General features: G+C 42.4%; 1 protein-coding gene across 2 annotated transcripts in view; it reads left to right on the forward strand.

The window, feature by feature from the left end:
• The window catches only part of Daam1 (dishevelled associated activator of morphogenesis 1), a 179,607-nt gene that overhangs the window by 55,646 nt on the left and 99,919 nt on the right, over nt 1-24,042 (forward strand). For both annotated transcript variants that reach the window (XM_045154021.1, XM_004649229.2), the window contains exon 2: nt 17,858-18,077. In XM_045154021.1, coding sequence (XP_045009956.1) covers nt 17,895-18,077 — 183 coding nt within the window. In that variant the 5' untranslated portion in view covers nt 17,858-17,894. The remainder of the gene's footprint in view (nt 1-17,857; nt 18,078-24,042) is intronic.

A 24,042-nucleotide genomic window follows, 5' to 3' on the forward strand; every position in this document is an offset into this window, starting at 1 on the left:
AGCTCTGGATATTAATCTCTTACCAGATATATTTTATGTTTTCCTCTATCCCATAGATTGCCTTTGCGGTCTGCCAAGTGACACATGGGTTTTAGGTTTGATGTAGCCCTACTTTTTCTTTTTGCTTTTGCTACCTGTACTTTTAGTATCTTATCTGAAAAGCCATCATCAAATGCACTATCATAAGCCATAAGCTAATTTCCCCCAGATTGTCATGACTTTGGGGCATATGTTAGGTCTTCAGTCTGTTTTTAGTTAATTTTTGTATCTGATATGATTATGGTCCAATGCTGTTCTTTTGCACGTGGCTATCCAGCATTCCTTTGGCATTTGTGGAAGAGTATCCCCTTAAGTGGTCTTGGCTCCTTTGTCAATCAATGGTCATTTGTTCCGGCATTATTTTATGTTAGGTCTCTATTGTATTCCACTGGTCTCTGGGTCTGCTTTTGTGCTAGTACCGTACTGTTTTGATTACTTTACCTTTGCACTGTATTTTGAAATCAAAAAGTGGAAGACAGTTTTGTTCCTCCCTGCCCTGGTCATTTGAGATTCCATATGACTGATGGAATAGAATTTTTTCTGTTTCTGCAAAACTGTCACAAGGATTTTAATTGATTACACTGAATTTGTAGATTGCTTTGGGTATTGTTGACATTATAACATTACTAAATCTTCCAGTTCATGATTGACTCTATGTCTCTTAAAATTATTTCTATAAATGTTTTATAGCTTACAGCTTATAGGATTTTTAATCTCTGATGAAATATCATTTAATTTTAATTTTTTAAAAGGTTACACAAAATATTGCCAAGCCATTGTAAAGTTTCAGAGATACATGGATACTGATAATTGAGGAGAAAAATGTGGAGAGAGATCCCAGTGGTTAAGGTGCTTGCCTATAAAGCCTAATGACCCAGGTCCGATTTTTCAGTACCCAGATGCATGCGTCTGCAGTTTGTTTGCAGTACCTGGAAGCCCTGGTGCACTCATTCTCATTCTCTTTGTCTGTCTATATTCTCTCTCTGCTTGCAAATAAATAAATACATATGAAAAATAGAAAATTTAAGCTGGGTGTTGTGGCACACACCTTTAATCCCAGCACTTGGGAGATAGAGGTAGGAGGATTGCCATGAGTTCAAGACCACCCTGAGACTACAGAGTGAATTCCAGGTCAGCCTGGGCTAGAGCGAGACCCTATCTTGAAAAACCAAAAGATAGAAAAAGAGAGAAAATTTAGAACCAAAGGTACTAAGAAGAAAGCAAGATTTTTTTTTCTTTCTCCAAGTTTCATTTCCTTTTCCAAAATGAGCCATGTTACGTGGGTTTTAGTATTTATTATTTTAGCACATACTAGATAATTTCGTTGTATGTTTGAAGAAATATTTTACATTTCTGTCATACCATGTTTATTATGAAACTTGGACTTTTGATTTGAGTTAGACCATTGAACATACCAACAAATGCCTCATTAATTAAGATGCACTTGACACACCAAAATTGTATACATTTTTATTCTTTTTACATACAAGGCTTAAATACAGAGTTAGCATTCCTGTATTAATGGGTTTGTGTTTAGTCATGGATAATTTTTGGCTATTTATTAACATCCCTCAGAATCTGAAGTATGAAATGTCATCCTTAGTCCAAATGCTCCTAGTTTGGTTTTTTTTTTTAAAGAAGGAATAATGACTTTAAAACAGAGCTTTTTGTGTTATTTCATTTGGAACAAATTTTGCAATATTCTCTCATGTCTATTCTTTTTGAATTGCCCAATAAAGCAATTAGTGTTCACACCTCATGATTCAGAAAATTACAGAGTTGGGTGGAGGGCACATTGGGTAGTATCAGCTGCCTTTGCGTTTCCCTTTTGATGACTGTGGAAAGGCTTTTGATTGTATTTTCACTCAGGCTAGATTAAGAGTGTATGACATACTTACAGTGATTCAAAGCTAGGAAAGATCTTTCTTTACTTACTGTTTGACCCCTGCTGTTTTAGAAGTATTTGATTAGCTATGTGAGTAACTTCTCAAGGATTAAGCACATAGACAGGAATCATGCTCCTCCTTGTTAACTCCTGGTTATTTCTGTTTTTGCTGATTGTTAGCCCTGTTTAGTGGAGGGATGTTGCATGTTCACCAGTTCACAAACTCGCCACGTGGGCTCTTCTGCTCTTCTAGTGTGCCACAAACTCACCTGGCTGGCTTCTGCCCTGTCCCCACCTTCAAGATCTGCATGTTATTTTTACTTTGCGTAGATCTGCAGTTTTGACATACATATTAGTAGGATACTTTCTTTTCTGTATTTTCAGAGGGCATACCCTCCAACTTTGTACTTCCTTAAGACCAACCACCTCCAGTGGCTGCTTCACACCTGAAATGGTCACCTGGGATTTTTTTGGAAGTCACTTGGAACTTGGTTGACAAATGAATCTACCAACAAGCAGATTCAGAACAAATCCCTAGAGCTAGATAGGCATGCCCCATGGACTGACTCTGTGACACTCAGACCTGGTCATGGCTTCTGAGTCATGTGTAATTATATCTAGCAGTTTGTGGCAATTTCAGAAAAATCTGTTGTTCTTTTTCAATGGGCATTTTCTTCTAAAGTAATAATCACTTATTTCACTGAGGCTGTTTCTGGTAGATGGAAAATCATTTTATAATTGTCAAAGACATTGATTTCCTTTCTTTGTTGTCTTTAATGAGTATCTGAGTTGTGTGTATAGTACATATATGTACTTCTAGCTAAAATATAAAATATGGATTGTGTGTTAGAAACATACCTAGTAGCAAATAATTTCAGTCATTTAGGTGCATTTTGAAGCTTCCTATTCTGGGGTATGTTTGTGACATTCTTGAAGTTTCCAGCCCACAATAGAACTGTGGTTGACAGAGAGCCCAATAAAAATTTTGAAAAGAAATAAAATAGAGCTTACCATGTTCTGTTACCATTGGCCCTGGGACCATTTGAACAACTTTCATCATAATGGCTTTAGTGAGCCAAAGGTTTTCTGTAGTTACTTCCGAGGACTTGCAGGTTTTAAAGAAAACATTATTTGAACATTGGTTTGTAAGTTTTAGTGTTGCTCTTATAGCATGTAAAGTCTTGCAGAACATTCTTCCTGTGTGTTTCCTTAAGGTCACATCTAGCATTCTAGTGACACTTAGATTTGTTGGCTCACAATGAAGAACTGAAATGGGCCACTATGGTGGATCTCCAGTCAGTATAGTAACAGTGAAGCAGCCTGTGTTTATGGGCATGTGTTTCACATGTGCAGAAGAAGCAACTGTACAAGGCCAATACAGTGGCTGAGGAGTTATTCAGGTGTATAATTAAGTTTTAATGGGGTTACTAAGGAGACCTCCAAACATTCTAGCTGCTTTGGTGCATAGCATTATGCCCTTATGAGAGCTTAAGTCTACTTGGAACTCTTCCTATCAGCTTCACAAAGAAAACCTTGGACACATGTGGAAGTCATAATCACCAATGACTGAGCACACACTAGACTAAATACCTTAGTAATGTAATAGTAGATACATCAAGCAATTCTGGAATGATCTCTATGTGCCCATACATACATACATATGGCTTCTGGAAGGTTGTGTATCTGGAAAATGTATATGTATTACAGTAAACATAGTTATATTTTAATTTAGCATAAATTCTAATATATGTATATGCATACATATTGTTATATTTCTTAGTTTCCATCAGCGTGTGTCTTTATGTCTGAATACCTTAGATGTTTTCATGTCAGTATTCGTGGACTTAGCACGTTCTTTGTAACCCTAGGCATTGGGTTCTCAAGCACTAGTTCTCAAATGTGCTGCACAGTGGAATCCCCCATGGAGCACTGAGATGCAGCTAGACCCCAGTACCAGCGACACTGAGATGTGAGTGCCTATGACTCACAAATCCTATCTTCTTTCTGTTTTAAGGTTGTGGTGAACTCCTTGTTAATAAATTTTGAGAATACTTGTAGGTTAGAGTCCTAGACCTGGAGTCTGTGGATTCTCGGATGTAGATTCAAGGGCCAGCGCATTAAAGCAGTAGATAGATACTGTGAGGTTGTTCCGCTTTGAGATTGCTCACTTGACTTTTCCATCCATGGGTCAGTAGATTATGGATCTAATGGTGGGACCCAGTGAAGTTTTCTTCCCTGGGCATCTTTTTGCTCTTTTTTTTTATTTTTGTGATTTGAACTTTTCAAAGTGCTTATGGAAGTTCCCACCATGAAGGGAGGTTAAGGACTTCAGTGCCAATGAACTGGCAGAGCCAGAGGCCAGGTGTCCCCTTGACTGCTTTATTCCCACATTTAAGCTTACAAATGCATGCTTATATTATCATTATCTTAGCATAAGCCTCACTGCATAAAATTTGCAAGTGAAATTTTTATGAAGGGCGGTCACGGTGCCTCTTCAGAAGGGAGTACCAGCTTTCACACTGTGACTGTATCTTCTGCCTGGTGGTTTCTGGGTGGCTCCTCCTTGGCTGCTCATGAACAGGATTCAGGAGGAGAAGCCCAAGCCAGGTGTGGATCTGGCCTATGCATGAGCCCTCTGAGCAGTAGGATAATGGGGAGATGGGCTGTAAAGAAATGACCCATAATCTCATTTTAAAACCCAGGAAGAGCTGAGTACTAAACTTCCCATACCAGTTTTTACATTTGTAACAGCACACGTGTTGAGAATGCTTTTCTGAGGCAGACTTGTGAAAGCTCTTGGCAAGTTGGCTGAAGGTTTGCAGTACGTTTTCTGTGTTGGTGACCAGTTCACAAATACTTTTCTAGCCAGAGAAGATGCCTTTAGACTTAGAGAATAGGATAATAAGTAGATGAGATCAGTGACTGGGGAAACTGTGAGGGGATTCAATCAGCATTGCTGCTGTCATGTCCTTGCAGTGACTAAACGGGGATGGTATGTGGTAGTTTTCATGCAAGTGGTTGGGTGGGAATGGTAAACCTTTTGAGTTCTTCAAAACACGCCCTTTTTCACAGAGCCCCCAAACCTCAGAGAATTTCCCACAATTTACAGATGGGCTGACCATCCTCCAGAGCTCTTGGTTTAGTGATGACAACTGCCTGTAGAGATCAAGCCTCGTTCCAGGAATTTGCTGGGCTGATATGCACAGGAATGTTAGCAGAGGAATCTGGCTAATCTATTCCACCAAACAGTAGTTAGCAAATAGAAGTTCTCTTCCAACTTAATACAGTTCCCACTTTCTTTTATAATATCTCCTTAAGAGCCAGCATGTTTACTGATACTTAGGGTGCTAACAGGTATGTGGGAGCAACACACACCAGGCCATGTCACCCTCAGACCCATGACTATGGGCAGTATCTCCCAGGATCCCAATCAAAGAGATTGGTATGCTGAGTTTATATGCCTCTTTGAATTAGTAGGTGAGAGCTGCACAATCTATCCATTTCCTTCTTCATCCAGGCTGTTTGGAAGCTCACACCAAAGCTCTGTGGTGTCACTTTCCAAGGTTTAGGTTTTTCATATGCTATTCACTGGGCTTCTCCTACCTCATTGTTTGTCCTGTATTCTGCATGGAAGATTTGACTGCCTGAATTCTCATCATAAAATACCCCAACTTTCTTTCTTATAAAACAAAGGCAACACCAATGTACATGTTTCTTCATTTGTACAGATGATAAAACCGAGTCAGGAAATCCAATGTCTTTTCTAAAGTTACCTCACCAGTGAAGTAGTTGAGGTGGGACTTGAAAAAAGGCCATGATTTCTGGGCTGCTTGTGCAGTATCTTGCTCGTGCCTCAGTTTCTCATAACTGAAAAGCAGCAGTGTCTTTGCTGAGGACAACAGTGGCCCAGAGGGGAGGCTAAGTTTAATCAGTGATCTTTCTTAGTTTCTGTTTTCTTCCCTTGCAATTGTAGTGAACTAAATTAGCATGAAAGCAGTTTGAACATAAAAAGAAGGTAATTAGTAGAGCTTTAAAATTTGCTTTCAGTAAACATGAAGATTAAAAAAACGAACACCCTTTGAGCAAATCTTTCTTGTGTTTTCAGTCCAGTGAATTATGTTTTCCAAGTAGCCAATTTTCTCCACTGAAGCCTGTGTGGGAATAAAGATTATGCCTGCATGTAGGGGATAACATACCTTGATAAACTATAGTTAAAATAAATATTGAGTAGGGATAAGACTGATTAATGTCTGGTTTGGGGGCAGTGAGGATTGGGAGCGGTAGTCACTTTTGGGGGGGGGGACAGAGCTAGTTCCTCATGGGGAACTTTATCTTTCTCTAATACATAGTAAACTTTGAAGGTCTGTAAAACATAGTCATTGAAACTAAATATATTATATATCTGTTCAATCTTTCTCTCAGAATTTTCTAGGATTTCTTCCAGTGTGAAGAAGCTAAAAGGTTGTATAAATATGTTTCTTTTTTGTCTAGTCTTTGAATGTGTGTGTGTGTTTCCTGTGTATGTGCGTGTTGTGTTGATGTATGTGGTTGCATGTGTGTGTGTATTTATGTGTGTCTGTGTCTAGAGGCCAAAAGATCACACTGAGTGTCATTCTTAGGAATGCCATCCACCCTCTTTGAGACAGGGTCTCTTACTGGCCTGGAACTTACCAATTGAGTTAGAAAGTGTGGCCATTGTGATGGGAGTTACTTTAAGAGACGATCACATTCACAGGTATTTGTTGAGACTGACCCCAGGAGGCCATTTCCTACTCTATTAACCAAGGGCCAGAGCATGTGAAGTGTTGGTCTTTTGCAACACACATGTTCTTTTCCAGTGACTAATGGCCTTACTCTCTGACCCTGTCTACAAAATCTTTAGGTGAGTCAGGAAAGTTACATTCTTTCACATGTTAGTTAAGCAATAAAACTTGGTCTTTTAGGCAAGTGAGGGAGGGCTTTGGTGTGACGAAGCTGACCATGTGGACATTGGTTGCTATGTTTCTATTACTCCTCTATTTAACTGTGTCTTTGCATGGGCTTTGACTTGACCCCTTTCTCTCCTCCCCCCACCCCTGATGTGTGTGTGTGTGTGTGTGTGTGTGTGAGAGAGAGAGAGAGAGAGAGGGGGGCAAACACAGAGAGAGTGAGTTATGGATGTGCCAGGGCTTCCTGCCACTGCAAATGAACTCTAGGTGCATGCTCCACTTAGTGCATCTAGCTTTATGTGGGTTCTGGGGAATCAAACTTGGGTCCTTAATCTTTGCAGGCAAGTGCTTTAACCACTGAGCCATCTCTCCAGTCCTGAGCAGATCTCTTAAAAGCAGTGAAGACAGCAACCCAAAAGGGAAAGTGATTTATATTTCTTTTAGCTTCAGCTTAATTTTATTTATTATTGACTTAACTCCCAGGCTAGTAACAGGTCTGCAAGCCAGTGGGCACAGCTCTGTGCTGAGGCTGTGATCCCTGGTGGGGAGCTCCAGGGACACTTTGGGCTTGGCTCTTCTCCCAGATAATTGAGACGAGACGTCCTGGCTTCCAGACTCTGGTTTCTGTCACGTGAGCAGCACCGACTTCCTCACTAGAGAACCGTGTTCTATTGGTTTTAGGGATTTATGCAGTAAAGCCCGTGGTTAGAGTATTGAGTCATGACACAAGGCAGTTGTTGCCAGTTTTGAGGGTGAAAATCCAGGGATGTCCTTGTTTGCTCTTTCCATGAGAGGTGGTGAGGGGATAGGGTTTCTGGTAGGATCTGTAGCGTGGGTTTGGAGAAACTCGGTCAAGTATGTGTTGGTTGAGGCCTAGTCTGGCCTGAGTGTGTTTGTGGAGTGCTGCTAAGTCATGGAGGAAGGTGATGGGTGTAGGCTTCCATTCTGTCCACCTGTGCCTGCCTCGATGCCCTGCCCACACAGGCATGGGAGGTGTCAGAGTGCAAGTGGCTATTTTGTATTTTGCCCTTTGGTTTTGCTGTGTGATGGGCCAGGAGGTTGTGGCCGTGGGTGCTGTCCTTGTTTCTTCCTGCATGAGGAAAGTTACGGAGCCGAGAGCATTGACGGCTAGGGGACGTGCCCTATTAGAACATCCTGTGGGGGACCATTGGTGTGGCCAGGGCTATCCCGCCACTGGACACACTTACTCAGAAACGCCTTTTCCGTTTCCTGATGGAGAGGATGTCGAAACCAGTGGGGAAAACACAGTTAATTCTCTTTCAGACATTTCTCCTGCAACCCTTAGACTGTATTCCATGGCTTTTTTTTAAGCTCCAAATAGCATTTGGCATCTGGTATACTTGGGAAATGAAACCAGCCATGAGGAATGTGGGAGAGGAGAGAGATAGCCAAGGAAAGAAGCAAAGCAGTCTCTCCCTTCCACATCTTTCTTGAGGAGAGGCTTTGCGTTAACATTGTTGTGTTGCTGTAACCCAAGTTGCATGTTGAAACTCTCTGGAAAATTGTAACTCTGTGAGATGTTCTGCTGCTCTGAAAGTGATAGATATGACCACTAGAATGGCCTTGAAGTTGTTCTTACCACATACATTTTCCCACTCTGGTCTTTTTTTTTTTTTTTTCCTAAGCCTGTGCTGTGAACTCCATTGTCTTAGAAATTTCTGAGACCATTTGTAGTACAGAAACAATGACTGTATTTTAGTGTTGAGACTTTAACTGAAGAATTTACTGTGAAATACCACTGTCTGTTTTGGTTGAAATAACAGACACGAGGAATAACAAATGGTCCCTTCTGCACTTTGTGAATTCATATGGAGACTCTGCCAACTTTTAACCAAGTTGGTGGCTAGTAGAAACTCACTATCTCTCTAGCATATTCAAGCTATGTCTCCTTTGTAACCAAGGGGAGAACCAAGCTTGGTAACTTAGCCAGCTATCAGCTCCCTTAGTGTCGACAACCATCTTTTCAATCTGTGGCAGGAATTCCCAATTAATCAATTAAGATGGTGTATATATCAGTGCAAACTTATTTTGTCATTATAACCTTCAGATGCTCCTCATATATTGGATATTGATTGTGTCTTGCATTGTGGAAAACAAATTTTATATATCTCTGGTACTGTGACTGGCATTGTCAAAAGAAAAGTACACTCTTGCAGACTCTAAACTACCCTCCCATTTTTCTTTCTGTCATTCTGTCATCATCGTCATCCTTAGTCCGTAAAATTTGGCTCCATTTTCTGACTGTTAATGCTCTGAGAACCTTGCTTGTTTTGTGAAAGAGTGGTACAAATGACTCTGACTATGAGCTAGGCCTCAGATATTGAATTTCTTACTCTGCTAAGCAGAATGCATCTGCTTCAGAATCTTAAGTAGCTTTTTTATTGCTTCCTTGTGCATAGCACAGCAATGGGCATCTATAATGGCATAGATGGGTTGCAGTTTGGATATCCTAGAGGTGACTTCTTCCCCTGCCCTAGTGCCAGAAGCTGAGATTAGAAGAGTTCTGGTTGAGGGACCAGCTGTCATGGTAGAATTAGTCCTTTCCATCAGGCAAACTGAATAAAAAGGGGCCAAGAGCTGGGCGTGGTGGCCCACACCTTGAATCCCAGCACTACTTGGGAGGCAGAGTTAGGAGGATCACTGTGAATTCAAGGCCACCCTGAGACTACATAGTGAATTCCAGGTCAGCCTGGGCCAGAGTGAGACCCTACCTCGAAAAGCCAAAAAAAATGGGGGTGGGGGGCGAAGGGAACTGAGATGTGCAACATAGGCCTCTGGTTTCAGGAACCAAGCATGCCCTCTTCAGACAGAAGAAGGATGAACTCCCTGTCCCCTAACCATGTCCCCTGGGCTGCTATCTCCCTGAGGAGAGCTTTATTGGTGTCTGTAGCTCTGTCTGGTGTATTGAGGATGTGTGGGCAATATGGGCTGAGTTAATCAGTTTTTTCTTGGGGGAAACAGTCACTCAATGTAAGGAGTCAGGGGAATGCCTAGAGGTTCTATCAGCTGTGTATTTCCACTGGATCCTGCTGGGGACAAACTGCCGGAGCAAGCCTCAGCCAGTTTGGTGGAGACTCCTTGCTTTGCAGAAATTGCAAGTCCCTGCTCATGGATTCCATCTGTGACGCTGTTGACAGTTTCAGAAACCTGACTAGTGGCTGAAGAGTGCTCAGTGAACAGTACTCTGGGGGCCAGTTGGCTTCTAACGTTCTGGTGGTTGTGAAAAACACGTCCAAACACAACTGTGTTAAGAACACCCAGTCACATGCCTGAAATTCAGAGGTGGGGCCATCTGCTCATTTAGGCATTTATGTTTTTGCATTCAACAGGCATTTGTTGAGAAGACACTTTGTGTCAGAGACTGAATAAGACCTATCCGCTGCACTCAGGGTCCCAGAGTCTAGTGGAAGAACACTTTAAAAATGTACTCAGTTATGTGTATGGTAGGAGAAGTGTGGCAAAGAATGTGGGTCCATCCCCAGAAACTGTCAGACGCACATAAGCAGTGTTATTGGAGTGGAGTCCTGAAGATAGTTAGATAAGGAGGAAAAACACCCTAGGCTGATGTGTGGGCTCAGTGGTGAACTGCGGGTAAGGCCCGATGATAGCATGTGTAGGGCCTGAACCTGAACAGTGCTTGGGATGTTGGGAGATGAGGGCTGGAAAATCAAGTAGACCAGGGCTCGGCATGCAGTGTATGAGCCGTTGAGTCTGGGCCCCTGCCCTCTCTATCCTCCCATCTTTCACTGCCCTGAGTGACTCAAGTGTTCCAGTTCCTTCCTTACACCAGGCTCATGCACATACTCCTCCTCCTGCCTAGAATACTTTTCCCTGACACCTTTCTGAGCTGGTCCCATTTTATCCTTTGGGTGTCAGGTCAGCGTCATCTATCAGATGAGTCCTTCTTTGAACCTATGGCAGCACAGTAGATTAAATTGACGCCTATGATAGAATAGGGCAGCCGTTGTGACCTGCAATCCAAGGGCCCATTTGGGCATGCCATCTATTTTTCCAGTCTGTGAGCTAATAATTTTTTTTTAAGTATTTAATCACTGAAAATACGTCTTAAAACTGGACATGATGAATTCACATTTCATCTACTGCAGTATAGTTGTATGAGAACTCTGACATAACGTGTTTTAAACATGCCGGGGACTGCTTTCATGACAAAGTGGTGGGATCGCGTTCTTGTAGCAGAGGTTGAATTTTCTACAAAACCTATACCATGTCCTGTCTCGCCATATACAGGGAAAGTCTGCCAGACCCCGGGCTGGGGACCAAGGGTCAGGGAGAAGTATCTGTTGTCATTTCAGTTGAGAGGTGAGGATGACTGAGATAAGGCCAGCTCTGAGGCTGGAGAGGAGGGGACTGGATTCCAGCCCTGCTGGGCAAGCAGCTTCCCTGACTTCTGTCACATTCCCTGCACTCTTTCAGCCAGCCAGGCTTCTCTCATGAACCAACCTCTTTTGTTCTTCTTATGTTTTTTTGTTAAGTTTTAAAATTTTATTTATTTATTTGCAAGCAAGAGAGAGAGAAAGAAAGGAGAGAGCAAGAAGAGAGACAGAGAGAATGGGTGTGCCAGAGCCTCTAGCCACTGCAAAAGAACTCCAGAAGCATGTGCCACTTTGTGCATCTGGCTTACATGCATACTGGAGAATGGAACCTGGGTCCTTAGGCTTGGCAGGCAATCCCTCCAGCCCAGAACCAACCTCCTCCTACCTTACCAGTAAATCAAGTCTTCCTAGTTGGCTCCTCCTTCTCAAATCTCCTCTTTAGCACCATCTGGCAAATGGGAAGAAAGAAGGGAGCAGTGGATGTGTTATGCTCAGGAAGTCATGTGCACCAGGCAGCTGTTGGGATCCCTTCTGGTCAGGGAAGTGCTGGGAGCAGGAAGGAGGGCCTGCGGAAGCTGCGCCTGCCTCTGGGGTCAAGTGAGATGATTGCTTGGGCTTCCTGTTTTGATCTGTATCTGAGGCTCGGGGCTCTGCTGTGCAGAGTGGAGTTCTGAGTATGTGGATGAAGTGGGCAACAGCTGGAAACCTGCGCCAGCCCTTCTGCATCTTCGGTGCTTTAAAGGTACATTTCAGGGACTTTGCAACTGCTGTTCCTCGGAGGAGCCAGCATGAAATCTTGGCCTTTGGGCTTGACCAAGGCTAAACCCAAATTGCCAGTCAAAGGCAAAGCTTTGGTTCTTATGAAAATTATTTCAATTAGATCCTGAAATGCAGCAAGTTTGCACCTTATTACCTGTCTTAGAAACTAGCCAACACCTTCACATTCTCCTGTTTATAGAACTGCTGGCAGGTTCTTGAAAAATCCTTTGGACCAATTTTTAGATGTTAATATTTACTTGTTCCTCAATGCAACCAGGAAGTAATACAACTCGAGTTTGTATGTGAAACAAAATGCAAAGTAAAGCTGCTGCTTACTCCTTTATTCATTCTCCAACAACTTTGTCGGGGGAGGGATGCCTGTGTGTGAAGCATTAAGCCACATGCCTTGGGCATTTTTCCTCATGGGGTGGACCCCTTGAGAAGGGAAGAACGACCCAGACCCAAATCACTGTAAAGGTCAGCTGTGTGTTGTGAGGATCATGAAGTTGGGTAGGTTAGTAAGACTGCCTGGAACAGGTGGCTAGAAATGAACTTCAAGTCTGGACATGGCCCCTCTATGTATCACCCCTTGCATGTTGTAATCGATTTTCTTGCAGCAGCCTGATGACACTGTCCCCACCCCTTAGCCATACAGACCTTAACCTGAGCAGTCAGCCCTTCAGCTTACTGGTGATAGGCAGTTGCTTCCCAGTTGACTGTGGTTTTTACCCTTATGACACATACTGGAGACAAATGTTGACAGCTGTATTTTAATGAGCTAAGTCTTGACTTCCATGGCCTAATGTACCTCAGCTGCCTACCTGTTCTGCGCACAAGAGGAACCCCTCAGAGAATCTTTCACGGTGATTTGACATTGCTAGGTATTTTCAATCTACATTACAAAAATATTCATTTGCAGCAGATTAGAGGGAAAACAGCTAGCCCTTCACCATAGGTAGTTGAGCAAGCTGGTTGTATGGATCCCCCCTATCTTGGACTATTTATTTTTTTCATTAGCAGTGCTGGGGATGGAATCCAGAACCTTGGGTATCTCTCTTGAGTATTTTGCATACTCATTTCTCTCTCTAAACTTACCAATCACGCACACACACACACACACACACACACACACACACACACATATACACACACACACATATATGTATGTATGTATATATTTAAAATACCATCTTATTTTATTTATTGTAAAAATAGTGTGCCTTCATTATCACAAATTATGTTTTAAACAAACTCATGAGGCAATTCATGCATCTATCATAGCATGTTTTTCTGCTCATATTTTGTGAGCTCACATATCAATCATGCTTCTTACCACTGGGAAGTTTCTTCTTTTAAAATTGGAATGCTACACACTACTTTTGCTGTATGTAACAGTTTTTGCATGCCATTAAGTACTCTTTTACAAAGAGCTGCTGGTGACCTGTCATTGAGTTGTACAATGACTTATTTAGCTTGCTTAAAAGAAGTATTTTAAAGCTGGTCGTAGTCGTGCACACCTTTAACCCCACCACTCGGGAGGCAGAGGTAGGAGGATCACCATGAGTTTGAGGCCACCCTGAGACTACATAGTTAATTCTGGGTCATCCTGGACCAGAGTGAGACCCTACCTCGAAAAACCAAAAAAAAGGTATTTTTATTTATTTATTTATTTGAAAGAGAGATAGAGAGAGAAAGAAAGACAAGAATGGGCACACCAGGGCATCCAGACACTACAAACAAACTCCAGACGCATGTGCCACTTTGCGCATCTGGCTTATGTGGGTCCTGGGAATTGAATCTGGGTCCTTTGGCTTTGCAGGCATGCCCCTTAACTGCTAAGCCATCTCTCCAGCCCTCTGTTTAGCTTTTTGTATGATTTTTTTTTATCACTTGCCATTATTTTATGTTCCCACTTACTTATTATTTGCTAATTATTTGAATTTTGAGGGGGGCCACCTTTGATGGTATCTCTGAATATTTCTTAAGGATATGTTTTTAGAAATAGAAATACTAGGTCATAATGTGTGACTATTTTAAGGCTTTGATAAATGGCCTTCAGAAATGTTGAACTAGATTTCAGCTGCTACCAGCCTCAAGTGCTGTTAAGATTGGTACCAGCAGCGTGGGAGGATGTTAATAAAGTTAAGAGCAGGAAGGATGTGAGGACCACCTGGGTGCAAGATGAGAGGACTGCAAGATGTTCTTGAGTTACAATATATGGCCTGTTGAGTCAAGTGTGGGATATTTTTAGGAAACAGCAAAGATGGAAAAGTTGAGCTGAAATCCAATTTGGGGTACTAAAAGCCAGTCAGAACCATTGGTAGGTTTTGGGCAAGATGAGGGCTCAGGGATCTTCCTTGGATAAATGAAGAGTGTAGCACAACGTACACGATGCCAGCACCCCTGACACCCTACGGGCCGCCCCTCCCCATGCTCACGCCTCTGCCTGCGCTGTCCCCTCTGCCTGCGTGCTCCGCTTTCCCTGTTCTCCTAGGCTTTCCTTTGTGTACCTTTGTGTACTGCTTGTTGACCTGGCACTTCTTGGCAGGACTTGTCATGTTACCTTTATTGTTAGGATCTGGTGTACTGCCATCTTGCTCCAGATTCTAAGTACCTAGTGGCCAGTTTCTGTATTCTTAGGTGTCTACTGTATGTGGGACACAGCAAGTACTGATAAACATTTGCCAAAGGAATCTCAAGCACTGCACATGTCTTGAATGACCTTGTACATGTAAACTGGAGGCTATGAAATGTGGGCTCCTGCAGAGTGGTATGTTGGGTACCTTAGTTCAGTCTTTATCTCAGCGTGCCCTGCAGGGCTCTGGGATGGAAACCTCGCACTTTAACCTTGCCTCCCTTCCCTTCCCATCCCAGTATTGTGTGGTTTCACATGCCATGCCATCTATCCTAACTTAACCCACCCCCTCTGGGCCAGCAAAGGGCTCAACTCTAAAAATGACTCTAAAACATAGTTACTTATGAAAACTTTTACATAAATTATTATTTATAAAATCACCATTGTGGTATATATTTAATTACTTTTTCAGACAACATATGTTGATAGATTTTTACTTTTAAAATTTATTACTATTATTAGTGCAATAATACCACAAGAATACATTGTTCTTTAAAACTTTAAAGTCTTATAGGTGAAACTTGAGATCCCCTGACTTCCATTTCCATGACCCATAGTTCTTTAAAATGAGACTGAATATTAAAGTTCAGTATTCCTAAGCCAGGTGTGGAGGCACATGTCTTTAACCCTAACACTCGGGAGACAGAGGTAGGAGTATTGCCATGGGCTTGCGGCTGCCCTAAGTTTGTGAGTATCTGTATGTTGTGTGCCATTGTGTCCTGGGGCTAGTGCAGTGTACAGTGGGTATAAGACTTCTTCATAAAATAATCAAATAAACAATTTTTATATGTATGTTTATGCATATGCAGGTGTATGTAGAGGTCAGAGTTCAGCCTCAAGTATCATCCCATCCACCCATCCACTGGGGCAGGGTTTTTCATTGGCTTGGAGCTCATCAATTGGGCTATACTGGCTGGCTAGAAGGCTCCTGGGGTTCTCCTGCCTCCACTGCCCCAGCACTGGGATTACAGGCATGCGTCAGCATGGGGTGCTGGGAATCTCAGAGGGATGGCCTCTCTGAGAAAGGGCTGAGGAACCTTTCTCATGATGAAGAGGACCTGCACATGCCAGTCACTGAGATTACCAGGGAAAGGGTCCTGAGGCAGGAACCAGCATGGCCAGGAAGCAGTAAAGCTTGGTAAAGTGTAAAGGCAGGCAAGGGCCAGACTGTGGGGGCTTGGAAAGCGATGGCGTGCTGTATTAGTTACTTTTTTCTTGCCGAGGCAAAAGTAACCCAAAGGAAAGACAGGTTTGTTTTGGCTCAACACTTTGAAATGCAGGGAAGTCACAGCAGCAAGAAAGCAAGGCAGCTGGTCACAGTGAGTGCAGTCAGAAGTAGAAGAGATGAGTTCCTGAGCTCAGCTCCCTCTCCCTTTGTCTGCAGCCCAGGACCTCAGCCCATGGAACTGCTGTGATCCATATAGCAGCTCTGAAATGGGTTCCAGGCATATTCTGCCTCCCCACTGGGCCTTTCCTTGGCTGCCAGGAAGTGCCTGCCATAGAGTTAGCTCTGTTTGTGAGGACAGACTGCTTTGTCAGCAGTTGTGAGCATGGTGTCATTAACTTCATTGTGGCTTTCAGCAGTCCTCATCCTGGGAGGTGCTGAGTTTTCATTGCAGCTTCTCTAGCAAGCTCACCTGCCCACAACTAAAGAATGAGCCCTGTCAAGACCCACCCATAGGTACCATTGTACTATGACATTTTAGAGGAGAGGAGATATGCTTATTTCTAAATGGGACCCTACATTGGTTCTAGGGTGACTCCACACTCCTCAGCCCTGCTGCTGGCTATTATTCTTTGCAGCTTCTCTCTGGAATTCCTGCCTTTTCTTTTATTTTCAAGGCAGGGTCTCACTCTAGCTCAGGTTGATCTACAATTCACTATGTAGTCTCAGGATGGCCTAAAACTCATGGCAATCCCCCTACCTCTGCCTCCTGAGTGTTGGGATTAAAGGTATGCACCACCATGCCCGGTGAATCCCTGACTTTGTCCCGTCACTTTCCCTGTCAAAAGTGTGATTTTCCTTCTATGCTCCTTTCAACTCATCAACTGACAACTCTCCTTCCAACTTTTGTTGTTGTTGTTGAAAATTCTAAATCTATAATAATTATTCAGGTGTGTTTGGTGCACACTTGTAATCCCAGCACTTGAGAGTTGGCGACCAAAGAAAGGATCAGGAGTTCAAGGCCAGCCAGGGCTATATGAGACCCTGTCTCAAATAACAACAATAAATTCTATAAAAATGATATATGAGTATGTGCTTGTTATTAAAGCAATACCATGAAAAGAAGTTTCCTTTCTTGTCTTGTGTCATTTTTATTCCTTTAGGTGAGTTAGGAATATACATTTACATTTTATTATTGAGGTTACTGCAATTAGCAGCATATATGTATGTATTACATTTGCATATATGTAAAAGTATATTATATATATATTCATAATTGCATAATACATTCTTAAACCACCCTATAATCCTGTAGTATAAAGTATATATACTATATGGTATCTTGAACATTTTCCTTTACCTACATACTCAGTTAGATGCCTTGTTCTGTTTAGTGAATACATAATTCATTGTGTGACTATACTATAATCTTTCTCCCCATGATAGACTCATTTCATCTTTACCATTTGAAAATCTCTGAGCTTTGAAGCCCATGTTAAGTTCCTTTTGCTTTGTAATGAATTTCAGTTATTTAAAACAATAAACATACATGGAATATGTCCTCTTTTTCTGGCATTGAACCAGGGCAACAAGCCACACACTTGAGTTATCACCAACTGGAAGATGCATACATAAGGAACTTGGAACGGGACGTGTGCTATAATAGAAACACACATACCCTAGACTTTCAAACCACCTAGGGGAGGTGAAGGAGAAGGAACTGGACCTTAAAGGATGAATGTGACAAAGAAGCAGTTATTCTTAAAAAGGGAGCAACAAGAGCAAAGTGGTTTGGCAGGAAAAGGAATGCTGTCAAAGCAAGGCCCGTGGCTCAGTGTGGTCCGAGCCTGCGTGCTGGGGTGGAGCGGCTTGAGTGGCACTGTTTGCATAGCAGCTGGCCACAGGAAGCATTCAACAAGTGAATAAAAGAACGTGGGCACTTTGCCCAGCTGGGTGCCAGCCCACTGCAGGCTGTTCTCTGTTTCCTGCGGGGTCCACAGGTTGCCACCAGCACAGGGAGCTCTATTTTTTTTTTATTTTTATTTTTTTGGTCTTTCACACTCTTAACTATGTCATATCCTCTCTTCACAGAGTTTAGTTATAACAAGAAATAGGACAGAATTCAGCCATGGCCCCAAGGAAGAGAGGTGGACGGGGGATTTCGTTCATCTTCTGCTGTTTCCGAAACAATGACCATCCAGAAATCACATACCGGCTTCGGAATGATAGTAACTTTGCGCTTCAGACCATGGAGCCAGCGCTGCCAATGCCCCCTGTGGAGGAGCTGGATGTCATGTTCAGTGAACTCGTGGTGAGTCTCGGATTTCTTTTTTTTTTTTTTTTAAAGATTATTTATTTATTTATTTATTTATTTTTAATTTTTATTAACATTTTCCATGATTATAAAATATATCCCATGGTAATTCCCTCCGTCCCCACCCCCACACTTTCCCATTTGAAATTCCATTCTCCATCATATTACCCCCCCATTACAATCATTGTAATTACATATATACAATATCAACCTATTAAGTATCCTCCCCTCTTCCTTTCTCTACCCTTTATGTCTCCTTTTTAACTTACTGGCCTCTGCTACTAAGTATTTTCATTCTCACGCAGAAGCCCAGTCATCTGTAGCTAGGATCCACATATGAGAGAGAACATGTGGCGCTTGGCTTTCTGGGTCTGGGTTACCTCACTTAGTATAATCCTTTCCAGGTCCATCCATTTTTCTGCAAATTTCATAACTTCATTTTTCTTTACCGCTGAGTAGAACTCCATTGAGTCTCGGATTTCTATGCTGGCATTGGTGGGGGACCAGGGCGGAAGAAGAGGGGAGGATATGAATGGGCTGGTTGGGTTTCTCAGTGAAACGGCCCTCAGGCACCCTCTGTCTGCACAGTCACTGTCCTCACTGAGCTAAGGAAGGCTGATGAAGAGGGCAGCATGACTGCATGGTTGCTTGAGGGGGTGGAGGAATTCCAACCTACAGGTCTTCAAATATGTGGTGGTGCTGACCCTAAGTTGCTCTTTCTAATTCCTCCTCATACCACCGTGGGTCTTTCATTTCCTTCACACCTTCTGGGGTTTCCTCAGTGCGTCCCCAGCCTTACCTCCCAATGCATGGTATTAATGTCCTTTTTAAAAAGTAGTCATACTTCCCCACTTGTCTTTGATCCCTTGGTGAAAGACATTATTGCTAAGTATAGTATCATTATTCAGCCTAATGATAGGATGGGGCTAATAACTGTTGCAGGAAACTTTTTATAGATACCATCACAGTTTAGAGCCGCCTGTCCTGAGATGAGATGATGTGTCTGGTGTAATACTCACTCATCAAGAGATACAAGTGGATTCTAACTTTCTTTCAACTCTTCCTATTCTGTGTATCAAAGGACATTGATGGCATAGTTTAAGGGGTGTTGGCATAGAAGGTCTTGCTTCAATTTACTGTTCTAACTTTGTCCACACATGTATAGAAAAATCATGTTCTTTTTCTCAGTCTGCTTTCTGGAAAGTGAAGGTGTTATCAGGACTGACCATGACATTCCAGTTTGTACAGAAAAGAATTCAGTTAGAAACAAAGATAGCTCCTCCCAAGTTTGATGGAACCTTCCAGAAAGAGTGATCCATAGTTGGCTGGGCTCAATGCCTGGCCCATCAAAATATTCAATGAGTATTACATAAGTGCTGTATCCTCCTCGGATCTCTGCTGACATTTTGTAATGGCGTTTGTTCTAACTAGACAATGTGATTGTTGGACAGGTATAACGGAGTGCTAGTTTTTGTCTGATTCTTAGGGCAGGAAATGAGGCTGTGTCACTGCCCTCCAGGGGTAATGTCAGAGCTAACTATGGCATTCTGGTTCTTACAGAACAGAATTCCGTAAGAAACAAAACATGAGCCAGTGTGAGAAAGTTTTTGGAAGTAAAATTTGTTTTCTGGTCTCTTGAGTAAGGAAATGAGCCATTTTAATAGCATTTTTCATTTATTTACAAGCAGAGAGAGATAGAAGAGAGACAAAGAGAATGGGTGCACCAGCTTCTGCAAATGAACTCCAGAGGCATGTACCACCTTGTGCATCTGACTTTATGTGGGTACTGGAGAATTGAACCCATGTAGTTAGGCTTTGCAGGCAAGTGCCTTAACCAATGAGCCATCTCTTTGACCTCCTGAAAGCATTTTTTTATTGACAATTTAAATACATGCATTAATGTATTTGGATCATTGTCCACTACTGTAACCTTCTTTCCCCCCCACTCTATCCTCCTTTCACCGAATCCTCTTCTTTTTTCCAACTGATCCCTCTTATACTTTGGTATCTTTTCTTCCCTCCTCTATCTTCCATGCCGGCATGTTGATGTGCAGGTCTTGAGCAGATAATGACAGCTGCTGTGAGGTGAGTGCTGCAAGGCCATGCCGTGGTTGGAAAACAGCGTTCCACAGCGCTCTTCCCCATCTTCATAGTCTTACATTCTCTCTGCCTTCTTTTTTGCATTGTTCCCTGAACTTTGTAGAGGTGGTAATCAATGTTCGATTTAATGCCGAGCACTCCACAGTCATTTATACTTAGCACTTCATCCAGTTATTAGTCCCCCACCCTCCCCAGTAGTCACCTCCAAGAGCTCAAAGAAGCTTCTTTATCCAGAGGAAAGAGTAGCACTGTCTGTGGGCATAGACATAAGTATTTAGAGGGCAATTTGAATTGGGCCATTTTTATCCAGTTGATTGGAGGAGAATATGACATGTGAACACATGTTTATACTTTATAATAACGAATATTTTCAGTGGTTAAAAAAGCTATCAATCTCCCTGTCTACCCTGTAAAGAACCCTATTGTGGATATTAGTGAGGAAGTTCAAAGCTAAAGCCAGACATGTCGCACATACCTATTTTTCTAGTATTTGAAAAGCAGAAATAGGGAGATCAAGAACTTCAAGGCTATCCTCTACTCTATAGTGAGTCTGAGGACAGTTTGGGCTACCTGAGACCCTATCTCAGAACCAAAACCAGAGCTGGGAATGTTGCTCAGTTGTAGAATGCACAAATCCCTGAGTGTGATCTTCTGTACTGCATAAACCAAGCATGGTTGCACATATCTATAATCCCAGCCTGCAAGAAGTAGAGGCAAGAGGATCAGGAGTTCAGCCATCTTTGGTTACATAGTAAATTTGAGGCCATCCTGGGAAATTGACAAAAAGAACTGGAAAGAAGGAAGGTGGGAAGGGAAGGGAAGGAAAGAAGGAGCTAAAAGGAAAGGAAGGGAAGGGAAGGACCTGCCTTTGCAGGTGTGACAGGTTCTGTTTCATATAGTAGTGGAAGGAGGTCGCTCATGAAGAAAGTCTCCTCACGGAGGGTGTGAACCCAAAGCACGGAGTATGTATGCTTGTTTTAGGGAGTAGGACAAGTTGATGAGGAATGTGGTCAGGAAAGACTTTCTGGGGGAAATGAGCTGTCATGGGAATTGAAGGCCAAGTAGGAAGGGCGGTTAATGGCTGGGCAGTCATCTCAAGCTCGTTCATGTTCTGGCCACAAGACTTCTGTGGTTCTACAACAAAGGCTTGTCTGGCCCTGCACGCCCACTGAGGGCCACTGCTGGCTCTGTGCCTTGCCATGTTCTGTCCAAGAGGGAAGACAGAGTTGTATGACACTTGGGCTCACATTTCTTTGCCTATGCAGATCACATAGCCACAGTTGAGATCAAACTGAGGAGGTGTTATCCTTCTATGGGGGTTTGGCATCACAAGTCCATGGCTAAGACTGAGTTCAGTAAGGTGAATGGAGGACACACAGACCTCTCCCCATGAGAGGCAGTGAATCATCTGTTAGGATGACTATAAAGAAGGGTGTCTTCATGCATTCATAGGCTTGGTTTCATTTCCCACTTGAAGTGCTTTAAAACTCCAAGTCAGCCTAAGGAGGTGTGTGTGCCACTGATAGCTGAGACCTCCTCCCAAGTAGTGGAACAAGGACCAAATTAGTGCCCTCCAAGCATCCTGTGCATGTGGGCTTTTCAGCTATGTTTTGCCAGCCTCCTGAAATGAGACTTAAACAGGAGTCTGTGGGCAGCTGCACGTACATCTTGAAGACAGCTCATTGCTCTGCATTCTGAAAGGAGAAAATTCCACTCTGCCTCACTGATGTCTCTATTCTGTTTGAAAATTGCCTACAGCTGCTAGTTGTTAAAAAAAAAAAAACCAATGCCAAACCAGAACTTCAAGCCAAAACCATTGGAAAACAAATTATCTTGAGGTTTGTATCCATCCTGGTGAGTGACGATGGATTTTTGTCTACCTCTGACTTAAGGGACTTAGACCACAAATCTTCCCAACTGCCAGAGGAGGCCTGAGGAAAAAGAGGTAGGCTCGAAGCCTGGGTTCTCCTGCATAGTTACGGAGGCAGTCTCGGCCCATTCTCTTAGACAGGAGAGTGGGAGGTGACTGAAACAGGCTGGGCTCTGGAGTCCCACAGTACTGCTGACCACCAGCTCTGCTGTCTAGGGAGATTTCTTTATGAGATGGATACTGTTTGAAATTGAGCTTTCCTTGACTATAAAAAAGGGGGTGGTGTCACACCAGTTCTATGGTAAGAGTTGATGTGACAATTAAATAACATTTTTAAAAAGGCTGGCTTCTAGCTGGGCCTTGTAGTATAGGCCTGAATTCCTAGGTACTCGAGTGGCTGAGATAGGAAGATCATAAGTTCAAGGTCAGCTTGGGTAACTTGCTGAGACCTTATCTCAAAATAAAAAGCAAGCTAATGCAGCCTCTATAAAAATCTATGTGGAGGTGTTTCGCAAAAACTAAAAGTAGAACTACTATATGAAGCAGCTACACTATTCCTGAGTATGTGTCCAAAAGACTCTATATCCTACTCCTGAGGTACTATGACATCCATGTTTATTATTGTTTTATTTTGTTTTTTTTTTTTTGTTTGTTTGTTTTCCCAAGGTAGGGTCTCACTGTATCCTAGACTGACCTGGAATTCACTATGCAGTCTCAGAGTGGCCTCGATCTCACAGCGATCCTCCTACCTGTGCCTTCCAAGTACTAGGATTAAAGGAGTGTGCCACCATGCCCAGCCTATCACTGTTCTTATTAGCAAGAAAATGAAATCAGCATAGCTGTCCATCAGCACATGAATGAATAATGAAAATGTGGTACATACACCATAGCATTTGATTCAGATGTAATAAAAAATGAAGTTATGAAATTTGCATACAAATGATGGAACTAGAAAACATCATATTAAGTGAGGTGACTCACATATAGAAAGAGACATACCATGTTCTTTCATATATAGATTCTAGCTTCTGTTACTTTTGCATATCTATGCAGGAGTAAATGTGGATAAAGGCCAGGTAACTAGAAAAGGACCTATGAAGTGAAGAAAAAAAAGACTTAATAAAAGGATGTTGGGAAGACAATAGAGCACATGAAATATTAGAAGTGCAAGGGGAATACTGGGCCAAAAGGGTGTAGCAGGAGGGAGAAGGAGATCATAAAGACAGAGGTCAACCAAAAAGTTAACTACGTATGAAAATGCCATAAGTAAATCTGTTACTTTGTAAGTTACACATACATGTATGTATGTATGTAGGTATGTAGGTAAGTAGAAAATAGATAGAAAAAAAAATATATATATAGTAAAAAGTAAGCAGACAGTTGGGAATATAGCTCAGTGGTAGAGCACCTCATTAGCATGTATAAGGGCTTAATTCCCGGAACTGAGGGAAAAAATTAAAAAGTTGGTCCCTAAATTATTAAGAGATGCATTATATCCTACATCCAAGTGCAGCAAGAGGAATAAGGGATAATTCGAGTCTTTTCTGGACACAAACCTCTCAGTAAATATCCAGGTGTTTTCTTTCCATAGAGCCTAATCTGTTGACACTGAACAAGCCTATTTGGGGTCCTGCTTTGCATGCCCCTTTACCTCTGTGTGTGTTGGGAAGTGACTTCTCAGAGCCAGTTAGTGTAAGCTGGTTTTCCCTGTGTTGACTGATGAGTCACTTATGTGACATGTTAAAAAGTGATACCAAATGGTGGTATTGTTTTTTTTTTTTTTTTCAGAATTGCTTATTGGCACCTTATCATCTCATTAATAAAGCAAGCCTGGCTAGAAGGTCAGGCATGTAAATTTTTAAACAAGTGGCAGACAAGGTCAAGGTGTGTCTTATTCTCTAGTAGTTTCCCTGTGGCAGGCAGGACAGCCAAAATTAGCCCTGTTCCTGACACATTTGACTCATACTCCCCTTTGCTTTTGGAGCCAAGGGT

The sequence above is a fragment of the Jaculus jaculus genome, chromosome 7, assembly GCF_020740685.1.
Source record: "Jaculus jaculus isolate mJacJac1 chromosome 7, mJacJac1.mat.Y.cur, whole genome shotgun sequence".
Taxonomy (NCBI): domain Eukaryota; kingdom Metazoa; phylum Chordata; class Mammalia; order Rodentia; family Dipodidae; genus Jaculus; species Jaculus jaculus.